Raw genomic sequence first — 12,751 nt, 5'->3', positions numbered from 1 at the left:
TGGCTCACACATGTAATCCCAGCACTTTGGGAGACTGAGACAGGCAGATTACTTGAGAGCAGGAGTTCTAGACCAGCCTGGCCAACGTGGTCAACCCCGTCTCTACTAAAAATACAAAAATTAGCCTTGCGTGGTTGGGGGCACCTGTAATCCCAGCTACCTGGGAGATGGAGGTTGCAGTGAGCCGAGACCGCGCCACTGCACCCCAGCCTGGGTGACAGAGCGAGATTGTGTCTTCAAAGAAAGAAACTAAAAACGGGATGGGAGGGAGGATGGGAGGGAGGAAGGGAGGGAGGGAGGAAGGGAGGGAGGGAGGGGCATAGAGAGGTGGTAGTGTGGTGGGTTTATTTCTTGGCCTTCATCTTTGACTACCTGGGGGTTTGGGATCTCATATCCTTCCTCCTACAGATATTGTGAAGATTAAATGACAGGAGAAGTCCTTAGAGGGGTGCAAGGCACACAGCCTCACTCAAATGGTAATTGTTAATGAGTATTTAAAGATGCCATGTATTGTGAAACTACCATAATGGTAGATAGATATCATTATGCATTTGTCAAAATCCACACAATGTGCACCACCAAGAGCGAACCCTAAGGTAAACTATGGGCACTGAGAGCTAATGATGTGTCCATGTAGGTTTAAGATTGTAACAAGTGTACCACTGTGGTGCAGAGTGACAGTGGGGCACGTGTGGAAACAAGGGATACATGCAGCTCAGTTCTTTCTGCTTACCTTTGCTGTGAACCTAAAGCAGCCCTAAAAATAAAATTTAATGAAAATAAAAGATGCCATGTCTTTTTTTTTTTCAATTACTGACACATTACACAGTTGTGCAGCACTTTACACGATTCAGAAAACCCCATGAGCATATTATATTATCTCATGCTAGCCTCACAACTTTGAGCTGAACAGGACAGAAGCACAGGCATGGCAGTTTTACAGATGCTGAAACTCAAGGATTTTAGTAGAGAGCATTAGACACTATTGAAAAAATCTAGTCCTCAATTTTCTGATTCAGGATCCTGTGTATGTTTAACAGACTTCTTTCCTCTATTTAATACCCACTATTTAACAAAAACAAACAAAAAAGAAAAACCCTACTATTCAGTTTTTAACTTGGTTAGTTGTTTTGCACATAAGCATTAAGTCACATGATCTACTTGTTAGTTTCTAATATCACTTGAAATTGGCACAAGTCCCTGAAATAAGCTGTTAGAATAAATTTCACGATTATTTAAGCAGTATGTGAGCTTATCTCAGAACAGCAGCTGTCCTGTGGTGTCAACATGAGGTGGGTGTGGTAAGTGTCAAAGGAGTTACAAGCTGTAACCACTGTTAGATTTCCACTAATACGTGACAGAACTTACAATAGTGAACTGTTTTGCCCTGCACTTCAGGCATTAGTTTCATAGTTCTAGACATTTAAAAAAGTGTTTTCCTGGTAAGACCTCACTTGACATCACAACTCTGTGGAAAGCCAAGTATGGTTTCCATTTTATTGGAATGGAAATCGAACTGCCTGAGATTAGGGGACTGCCACACAGCTGGAAAACGAGGTAGGCCAGGCCTTGTCTAAGTCTAGAGTTCCATTCAGTGGAAAGTCTGTGAAGTTCTTGACTGCTGCTGTCCAAATATGCCTGCTTCCAGAGAAAAAACTACTGAGGGCTTTAGTTTTACCGGGGTTTGTTAAATTCCGTTTTCAACGTGTGTGTGTGTGTGTGTGTGTGTGTGTGTCTATTTTTGCCTGTAACCCTGGACTCTATTGATGTATCCAGGATCTTTTCCACTCATGAAAGATTAAAAAAAAAGGAAAAAAAAGAAGCCATTTGTCAAACATATTTCAAGAAGAAAAATACACTGAAGTTATCTAAGAACATTTAAAAACATTTTTGCACACTGCTGATCCTGCACACATTGAGCAAGAGTTTTTGTTGTTGTTGTTGTTGTTTGAGACAGAGTTTTGCTCTGTCACTGAGATGCTGGAGTGCAGTGGCGCCATCTTGGCTCACTGCAACCTCCACCTCCCAGGTTCAAGTGATTCTCCTGCCTCAGCCTCCCGAGTAGCTGGGATTACAGGCGCCCACTACCAAGCCCGGCTAATTTTTGTGTTTTTAGCAGAGACGGGGTTTTGCCATGTTGGCCAGGCTGGTCTTGAACTCCTAACCTCAAGTGATCTGCCCACCTCGGCCTCCCAAAAAGTGCTGGGACTACAGGCGTGAGCCACTGCACCCAGCTGAGCAAGTTTTAACCACCACAGGTTGGGGCCACTGGACCACTGCTATACTAAAGAGATTTCTATTTTTGTTCCTGAGAGAAGGCGGCAAGGAGAACCTTGGTAATGGGGCATTTGTAGAGCTGAAGACAGATAAGCTGGCTGCACTTGAAAGACAGCTAGGCCAATGGACTTAGCAAAGAGCAGATGTTTCAGTATCCCAGCTGGGGCAGCAAGATGGGGCTGTGACCACATCCAAGTAAAGAATCAAGGGCAATCCATTCTGCAGGCCCTCTGGTAAATACTGCTCATTGACCCATGGATCCACTGTGAGGAACTGAAAATCAAACAAAACACCCAGTACTTTGGGCAGAAGCTACCATAAGGATCAGATTAAAATGTAGGAAACTTTTAACATCCTTAAAGGTATACAAGAAAACATGGCTCCTGTGAAAAGGAAGCGAATATAAGGAAATTAAGGAAATGAGAGGTAAAGGAAGGTCAGTGAGGTAAATTCCAGAAAATTAGAAGTGCAATAAGAAAATCCATATTAGAAACAGGAAGCACCAGAATGACAGTAAAAATTAAGCCAGTCATGTAGAGATTAAAGTTGAAGTTTTCCTAGCATGAAGTCGCTGGATAGATGTATTTCTATACTGAGGTAATGTTCTTTCTGAATTACAGGGATAAATTAAAAAACAGAAGCACCCAGGCAGAAAAACAAAACCTACAAGAGAACAAAAATTAGCCTGGTCTTAGACGTGTCTTCTGCTATAATGCCAGAAAACAACAGAACAGCATCAATGGGCTTTTCAAAGAAAAGTGTGACAAGCATTGTAAGCCTTGTCGACTTTCATGCATGAGTTAAAGAGAAGAAACCGGAAGGGGGGCAGCTGAGGACAGTCACGTAGAGCAGCATCAGCCCAGGTTGCGTCATTCATTAGTTTGCGTTCAAAATGAGTAGGGAATGATCACTAATTCTTTCTACTACGGCCTCCAAATTCTGAACTCTTTAATTTTGATATGATTTGTCTTTAGCTAGACTGTCTTCAAATAATTTTTTAAAAAAGAAGGGCACAGGGATATGCGTCTTCTGAATCCTCAGACATCCAGAATATTTGCCCAGCAAGCACCCCCTGCGCCTCCCTGCCTACAAATTCCCCGCCCCCTCACCCCCATCTGTGCCTTTTATAATAACAAATTTATATGTTCCCAGAGCCTGGAACACACTGGATGTTAACACACACCAATGACTGCAAGGGTACAAGTCAAAGGGAACTCTGTGTATGCTATTTTAGAGGAGTGTATTTGTCCTTTCTTCTCTTTCGTTAAACTCCTCTTACTATCATTCCCAATGTCCTCATTCCTTCATCTTTTTTTTTTTTTTTTTTTCCAGGAAATTTAGGAATCTTTCACTAGAAAATAATGTAGATAAAATTACAGGTTGAAATTTTGATTTTATTTCAAAATGATAAATAAACCGAGGCATAGTTCTGACCAGGTACTATGTCTGCAGGGCTTTTGAAATTAAAGAAACAGTCCAGGAGGGCTCCAGTCAGACCCAGAATGACACCAACCACACTTGTGACTGGCAGAGATAACCTCTTTGATCTTCAGGAATTTTTAAAAGTTCTTCATCCTAATTTCTGAGTATCATAAAAAGTAAAAAGTACTTTCATTTTATTTTTCCTTTGAAAATGTTTTTAGTGGCAAACAGGACTACTTGTTTTCCTTACTTCATTTTGATAAGCATAGCAGTTATATGTCAATTTACTTAAAATTAGAGAGGGAGACCCCAGAGACCTGAGTGGCACTTCTCATCCACTGAAGGCCCACATAAATAGGTACTCATGTTCATGTTATCGCGTCTACAAATAGCAATAAAATGATGTCTGTAAATTGGAAGTACAGCAGTAGCAGTTCATACATATTTGATATGCTTTCACACAAGGATTCAGTAAACAACAATAAATATAATTTCCCCTCTTCAAAACAAAAAATGGATTTATACGGAAAAAGGGTTAATTTACTTGGGGTTTATCAGCACACCATTTTTAATGTGCTTCGAAAGAATTAAAAACCATGAAACTGTATTCATTGAATACCGGTCCATAGTTACATTTTTTCTTTTAACCTGGCTTAAATACATACATCATGGCTTTCTATTAAAATCCTTAAATCTAAGGGGATGTGTGGTGGATAAGACTATATTAAAAATTCTTCCTCATTAACAATTTCATTAAATTAAAAAAAAATCTGACATTTCCCTTAAATGTTAAGTTGAAGCCTGATCTACGCTGCGGGTCCTGTGAAATGAACCTAATTTTCCGAGTCAATAGGAACGCCTGAGTGGCCATTTAGAGTGCTGCATTTTCCTTCCCTCATGATTCCTGCTGGGTCCTCTTCGCTGAGGCTTTTCCCTGAGTCATATATTTACTGGAAAGGCTACCTAGAGGAGGGGAAGAAACAAAACCCAATATAAATGAAACAAGCCTCACTTTATGACAAAAGCCGTAAAATTACTTATTAATTAGTCACAAAAGCTTCATACTAGAATTGGTCACTTGTTTAGAATCAAGTAATAAGACTAGATATTAAAAAGTATATATGCAGATGATCGATTAAATATAAGCTTAGTCAAAATTCTTTCTGAATGCAGACAGGTTCCTAGAGTGATCTCATTTTAATACATTTACATATTCACTATTTCCACGCTGGTACAGAGCACCAGACAAACCTAAGGTTCTGCCTTGTATAATTCAGTATCTTCATTTGCAACCAAACACAATAGATTGCAAAGAATTATCTGGCCAGAAGTAATTATCTTAGATCATTACTCTGCAGATACAAAGCTGTGGATGGTAATCATTGTAGCAATAACTCATAGATATAAAAGGAAAAAAGGAAATTTATATTTGCAGGTAGAGGACATGAATGAGGATTACTGATTAAAACCAATACCACAGAATAGTTACTAAATTTTGTTCTGGAGTCTGAACAAATAGATCAATGAAAAAACTTAAGAAACCTGAGAAATTCTTGGTGATTATATGTAACAAAGTAATACATAATGAAGTTTGCATTTCAAACCAATGGGGCAAAGTATGAATTATTCAATAACTGTATTATGTCAAATAAGTAATTTTGGAGGCAAAGAAGGAAGGTAGTTTCCCTCCTCACACCATATCCTTCTTCTCTACCCATTTCCAAGTGAACTACAGAATTAAATGTAACTAAGAGAAAGTCAGAGCATAAGAAATAGTGAGTATTTAGGTAATCCTGGGGTAGGGTAAGAGTTTCCTAAGCATACTACCACACTTAATGAACTTGTAAGTCAACAGATAAAAGAATGAACACCAATAGACAACTAGGTAATGAAAAGGTAATATACAAAATAGGAAAAAAAATGGCATAAGTATATGAAAAAATTCAATATTGGGGTAATCAATGAAATGCAAATTAAAACTATCAATTTTTGGTTACCAAATTATTAGGAGGAAGAAGATCAGGAGGAGGTGGGTAGAAATTCTGCTAAAGAAATATTCATAAAAACCTTATAATTTAACAATGCAAAGAACTTAAAAGTCCCAAACTTACAATATGACCAAGTATATAAGGAACTATGCACATAATAGAATATTAGGTATACACAGAAGGATAATAATGTGAAAAAACAAGGTATAAAACTATATAAATAGTATTTTCAAAAAACTAAAAAACACCCCACCAATCATGTATTTGATGCCTCATTTTCTTTCTCTGCAAAATGAGGACAATACCTGCCCCTCGAAGTTATTGTGAAGATTAGATGAATACATGTAAAGCAACTGGAATAGTACTTGGCACATAGAAAATGCTTAATAAATGTGAACTATTATTACATTAATGTAAAAAGACAGGAAAACGTTATCCCCAAAACCTAAAAAGTAGTTAATGCTAGAATGGAGGGATTTTAGATGGTTTTTATTTTCTTCATTTTACTTAACAATACTTTCTAAATTTTCCATAGCAAACATAGTAAGTACGCAAATAAAAACATTCCCGAAACACATACTTTTCAAAGCAGGACATCTAAATAATCAACTCACAACGAAAACTATCAGCCAGGGAATTCAGTAAGAAATTTCAGTCAGGAAGAAACGAAGTACTCTATTTTCTACCATTGTATTCTAGGCACCATCTTTGATATTGTGAACTGCACAAAGTATTGAGATTAGGTTTTTCAGCCAGGTGCGGTGGCTCACACCTGTAATCCTAGCACTTTGGGAGGCCAAGGTGGGCAGACTGCCTGAGCTCAGTAGTTCGAGACCAGCCTGGGCAACACGGTGAAACCTGGTCTCTACTAAAATACGAAAAAAAATTAGCTGGACATGGCAGCGGTGCACCAGTAGTCCCAGCTACTCAGGAGGCCGAGGCAGGAGAATTGCTTGAACCCAGGAATGGAGGTTGCAGTGAGCCAAGATCATGCCATTGCACTCCAGCCTGGGCGACAGAGCAAGACTCCATCTCAAAAAAAAAAAAGAGATTAGGCTTTTCACCAGAGGGAAAAATGCTCGGATCACTATCTCCTACTCTATACACATATAAACTCTGGATGGATTAAAGGTCTAAATAGAAAAAACAAAGTTTTAAAGCTGTTAGAAGAAAATAGAGATGGATATCTTGATGACCTCAGGTTAGAGAAGAATTTCTTAAAAATGACCCTAAATTATGAACCAAATGATGATGAAAATGAATTATGGAAAACTAATAATTTGATTATCTCAAAATTAAAAACTTTGGAATGGCAAGACACACAAAAAGTTGAAACAGAAGATATACTGCAGGTAGACACTTGAAATTTATGCAATAATAAAAGAGCGGTATTCAGAATAAATGAAGAACCTTTAAAAATTAATAAGGAAATGATAATTTAATGGGAGAATGGGCAAATGATTTGGACAGACAATTCACAGAAGAGGAACTCCAAATGGCCAATAAATACGTAAGAAGGGCCTGTAATCCCAGCACTTTGGGAGGCTGAGGTGGGCAGATCACTTGAGGTCAGGAATTCGAGGCCAGCCTGGCCAACATGGTGAAACCCTGTCTCTACTAAAAATATGAAAATTAGCCGGGTGTCATGGTAAGTGTCTGTAATTCCAGCTACTCAGGAGACAGGAGGCAGGAGAATCGCTGGAATCCGGAAGGCAGAGGTTGCGGTGAGCGGAGATTGCGCCATTGCACTCCAGCCTGTGCAACAAGAGTGAAACTCCATCTCAAAAAAAAAAAAAAAAAAAAAGGAAAAGGGCCCCTTGCATCACCAGTCATACAAATACACATGAGAACAACACCATAAGTAGTTCTCATCCATATTTGCAAAAATGAAAATTCTGAAAAAAAAAATCAAGTATTTGAAAGGATATAAAGAAATGACCCACACAGTGCTAGTGTGAGTTCTAATTATTTCAGCCAATACAAGGGTAATCTGATGGAATCTAACTAAAATGCACATAAGCAAGCTATGACCTAACGATTTGACCTGTAGATACACAAACCCTAAAGAATCTCTCGCACATGCTCAAGGGGACTTCTACAAGGATGTTCACTATAGCACTGTTTATAACAGCAGAATATTGAATACAACCTAAAACTGGGTAATAAATACATAGAATATTTTGTATTCACAGGGTGGAATACTGCAAAGAAAAACCCCCAAATCTAAAAACAGCAATATATAAAAATTTTAAAACAGATGGGGTCTAGCTTGTTGCCCCGTCTGGAGTGCAGTGCAGTGACTACTCACAGGTGCTATCTTTGCATACTACAGTGTCAGATCTCCTGGGCTCAAGCCATCCTCCTGCCTCAGCCTCCTGAGTGGCTGAGACTGCATGCCCACGTCACCATCCCCGGTTCATAGGACATTCTTATTATATACCATGATATGCCATTTAAATTTAAAAATTCACCAAGGAGAAACATATAGTAAGGAATACATATGGAAGAGTACAAAAAAATGAACCAGAAGGGGCTGGGCGCAGTGGCTCACACCTATAATCCCAGCTACTCGGGAGGCTGAGGCAGGAGAATCACTGGAAGCTAGGAGGTGCAGGTTGCAGTGAGCAGAGATCACACCACTACACTCCAGCCTAGGTGACAGAGGGATACTTTGTCTCAAAAAAAAAAAAAAGGGGGGGGGGGAAACTAGGAGACTTAACCTCATAATAATGGATGTTTCTAGGGCTGAGAGGGACATGACAGAGGAAACGATCTTGGTGATGGTACTCAAGGCACTTCCACCACCTCAGTGACAGGTCTTTTATTTAAAAAAAAAAAAAAAAAAAAAGATTGAGCCAGGCACAGCACGGTGGCTCATGCCTGTGAGCTACTTGGGAGGCTGAGGTGGGAGGATCACTTGAGCCCAGGAGTTCGAGGCTGCAGTGAGCTATGATTGTGCCACTGCACTCCTACCTGGGTGACAGAGTGAGACCCTTCTAAAAGAAAAAAAAAAAAAAATGGAAAAACAATGCCAATTCTCTAGAAGGTAAGTTAGTTACTGTTATACTGCTACTTGCCCCTGTTTCTGTTTTTCCCAAAATGTTAAACCCTTTGGTAAGTACAGTACTAGTAGTTTTACTACTGTAGCATTTAAACATGTAATCTACTATATCCGAAAAATGTTCACTGTACCTGAATATAAAATATTTGCATGTAAAAAAACAAAAGTACTAGAAATAACAGATGAATGAATTTTTATATAATATAGAGGAATAACATGACATTTATAAAATTTGGTATCATATGAAACCATGCAAAAGTTGGCTAGATCACACTATTAAAACAAATATTCATCTGTATGGCAAACACATATAAGTGAGGTTAAAAGAATAATAAACTGGGCCGGGGGGAGTGGCTCATGCCTGTAATCCCAGTACTTCTGGAAACTGAGGAGGGAGGATCATCTAAGCCCAAGAGTTCAAGACGAGCCTGGGCAACATGGTGAGACTCCGTCACTACAAAAACATTTTAACAATCAGCTGAGTGTGGTGTCACTAGCGTGTGGTCCCAGCTACTCAGGAGACTGAGGTAGGAGTATCGCTTGAGGGTTCAAGGCTGTAGGCAGCTGTAATTGAGCCACTGCCCTCCAGCCTGGGCAACAGTGAGAGCCTGTCAAGAATACTCCAATACAAAAGCACAAAGACATAAATATAAAGAAAGATAGATGAAATCATGTAAAAAAAAAAAAAAAAGGTAAAGTTCAATGGTAATAACAGGAATTCAAGCAGGTGTAAAAGGAAAAAAGACGATCCCAATGACGTCGGGGTATGGGAAACAATGTCATTGACTCTCCGTGATTGTCAACAATCACAATTTGGGAATACTGGCATCACTGTCAAAATGTGTATACTTTTAAACCTATCATTCTTATGAGTGGGCATTTATCCTGATGAAATAACAATATGTGAATATTGTGAATATTCACTAGACAAATATGTGAATATTCATTAGAGTGTTTTATGTAAACAGTGCTCTTTCAACCAGGGTCCATGGGTTCCTGAGCCTACCTGACAGGGCATGTGGCTTGATCTCGGCTCCCTGCAGCCTCCACCTCCTGGGTTCAAGCGATTCTCCTGCCCTCAGCCTCCCGAGCAGGTGGGATTATAGGTGCACACCAGTACACCTGACTAAATTTGCACTTTTAGTAGAGATGGGCTTTCACCATGTTGGCCAGGCTGGTCTCGAACTCCCAACCTCAGGTGATCTGCCCGCCTTGGCATCCCAAAGTGCTAGGATTACAGGTGTGAGCCATGGCGCCCAGCCGCAAGGATAGTTTTGAGAGAGTCAATTTCCAGCTCTTCAACTTCCATATATACTCTTTCTTAAAAATTATATGCCTGTGAATGCCTTTGTGGTCAAGGCTTAGGCTGGTTTTCAGGAATCACTCCACCTATCCTTTCTAACTCCCCTTTCACAATTATTCACCTACTTTACAAAAGAAAGGCGTATCTCCTAACCAGCCAAATCTTACTGTGGTGTATTGCCACGAGGCAAAAACAAAAAAAAAACAAAAAAAACAGAGAAGAGGAGAAGCAAACAAAATGCTGGTATCTGTGGTAAATGTAAATGCCTCTAATTAAAATCCAAATTTTTAGCTTTCATAAAATTACACTGATAGTGGATGATCATTAGAAACAATTTTTGATGATACATCACTGTGATTTTTGGTCATGTAATTAAGAAGGAATCAAAATAATTGAGTGGCACTATTGCAATGTATCTTCTATTCCCAAACTCTTAAAGTATTTCTATTATTTTTAATTTGCCATCATAAAGAATATTGGGGTTTTTCCATTTTTATCAACTATAAAAACAAAAAAATTAGGGAGAGAAAAGGAACAGCTTCATTCATGCAGTGAATAATATTGACCCAAAGATACATGAATGTATAGGGAAAAAATCTCATCTTTCTTATAAATAAAAGTCATTTTCAGTAAGTAAACATAAAAAGTAATTTTTAGTTGAAATTTGTAACATTTGTTTTGATCAATTATATATTCTATTAATTGTGAAAACTCAATGTAGAAAACATTTTCATCCTTTGAGATTTAATAAAAAGCTTAAAAATTTAATTTGTAGAAAATAGACAGGGTCTAGCTTGTCGCCCCTGTCATTTTTGTTGCAGATAAGCATGATAAGCTACTCAATAAAATATCTGAAAATGTGTAATAAAAGTATATCATCTCAGGGAGAAGTTCAAACAAACAAAATATATCATCTTATGATGAAATTCTATAGAAGTACAACAAAGGAATTTGAGGAGGAAAGGGAAATGATATGTAATTTTTGCCTGTTAAAGAAGAGCTGAGCTGTATATAAATGATGGTGGGTATGAAAAAGCAATAATATTTATACTTCATTTGATACATTTAAGGCTGATTTAAAAGTTTTATTTTAAAATGTCAACATTTACAGACCCCCTCCCCCAAGAAATTACATGCTTTGCAACTACAATGACACCAGATTTAGATATCAACTTTAAAAATGTACAAGGAAATATGTGGACTTCCAATATTGTGGGAAAGAATATGCAAGCACAAGCTGTGAAGACACTTGATATATCAAATATGTGAAAACAGCCAGTCCATTAATAAGACATGATTAAACAATGGTATATTAATACATCAGAATATCCAGAAAAGGATATCAACAAGAATGATCTATATTCACTGACAGTGAGCTCTCCCCATACTATTTTAAAAAGTATTTCTATTATTTTAAACTTATTTTCATAAAGATCACTGGTTTTTGTTTTTTAAAATAAGCAGGCTTTAAAATTCTGGTCAATGATAAATGCTGTAAAAGAATACATCACCATGAGAGCAAAAAGACACCCACCAATCTCTTCCAGCAACTCCAATTTCTCAGATTCCAAGCCATGAGATTAAAATGGAATAAATAAAAAGACAGAGGTAGTTGGTTTTTTTTTTTTTTTTTTTTTTTTTTTTTTTTTGGTAATTTTCTTTACCAAAAAAAGGGTAGGAAGATTAAGGAATAGAAAAAAACATTAGTTTTCTGAGATTCTCATACTGAATAAACTGTCATATACAAACCAGAGTAATTAACGTAAGCATAAAAATCAGTTTATCACTGTGGTACCACAATCTCTACATACTTTCGTTAAAAATTTCCATTATTTATTTGTCCTCCAAGTTAGAAGAGATAAATTACAGCAAGTGTTTGCTAACCACAGTAACAAAGGGCAGTGATAATTTATTGAGTGATGAGATGTGTCGATGCTGTGTTAAGTGCTTTATCTACATGAAGGTAATCCTTACAATCGTCCTGTGAGGTGTTAGCACCAATTTACCAAAAAGGAAACTGAGGCACAGAGAGGTTGCATAACTTGACAGAGGTCATATAACTAGTAAATGGTTGGGCTGGATTTCAAACTCAAGTGTCTCACTCTAAAACTCATGTTCTTGACCATTCTCCTGCTTTGTCTTTTTATTCCTTCCAAATAAGTTCACCTCTAATCAATAAAACCTACTGTATATCTAAGGCATTGTGTGTGGGGGGATGGGGCGGAGGGAGGTAACAACAAAGACCAAGGACATTCACGGGATTTTCTATCTACTATGATCTCCTTTGGGAGGAAAGAACTATATGCAGCCTAGAGGAAAGGATGGGGGTAGGTATCAGGAGAGGAAAGAGAACTTGACTGACTGCCTGCTCTGGGTGGTACTTTAATCTTCTTAGCACCCTATGAGATAAACAGTGTTAACACCAATTTTATAGATGACACATCTGGAGCTCAGAGAAACCACATCTCTTGCCTAAGGTCAATACACCATATATGAGAGTAGGGGGGCTGTCCATATCAACATGCTCTCTTGAGAAACTACCAGTGGGCCAAAGACATACTTAGTACTACGGAAAGGAAGAGCTGTGGGGAAATTAACACTACTTACAGGTGAGATACAGTTCACATTTATAACAACATAAATAATTTGGATACACATATCACAGATAAACTAGAAACAGTTATATCATCTGTCATATAC

At 38.1% G+C, this 12,751-nt stretch overlaps 1 protein-coding gene across 6 annotated transcripts in view; it reads right to left on the bottom strand.

The window, feature by feature from the left end:
* Positions 1-3,650: 3,650 nt before the first annotated feature.
* Positions 3,651-12,751, bottom strand: part of TUT7 (terminal uridylyl transferase 7) — a 66,438-nt gene continuing 57,337 nt past the window's right edge. For all 6 annotated transcript variants that reach the window (XM_071077594.1, XM_011771103.3, XM_011771101.3 and 3 more), the window contains one exon: positions 3,651-4,662. In XM_071077594.1, the coding sequence (XP_070933695.1) occupies positions 4,595-4,662 (68 nt within the window). In that variant the 3' untranslated portion in view covers positions 3,651-4,594. The remainder of the gene's footprint in view (positions 4,663-12,751) is intronic.

The sequence above is a fragment of the Macaca nemestrina genome, chromosome 14 (assembly GCF_043159975.1).
Source record: "Macaca nemestrina isolate mMacNem1 chromosome 14, mMacNem.hap1, whole genome shotgun sequence".
Taxonomy (NCBI): Eukaryota; Metazoa; Chordata; class Mammalia; order Primates; family Cercopithecidae; genus Macaca; species Macaca nemestrina.
The sequence above is the reverse complement of the archived record's forward strand: the minus strand, read 5'-3'. Positions and strand labels throughout refer to the sequence as shown.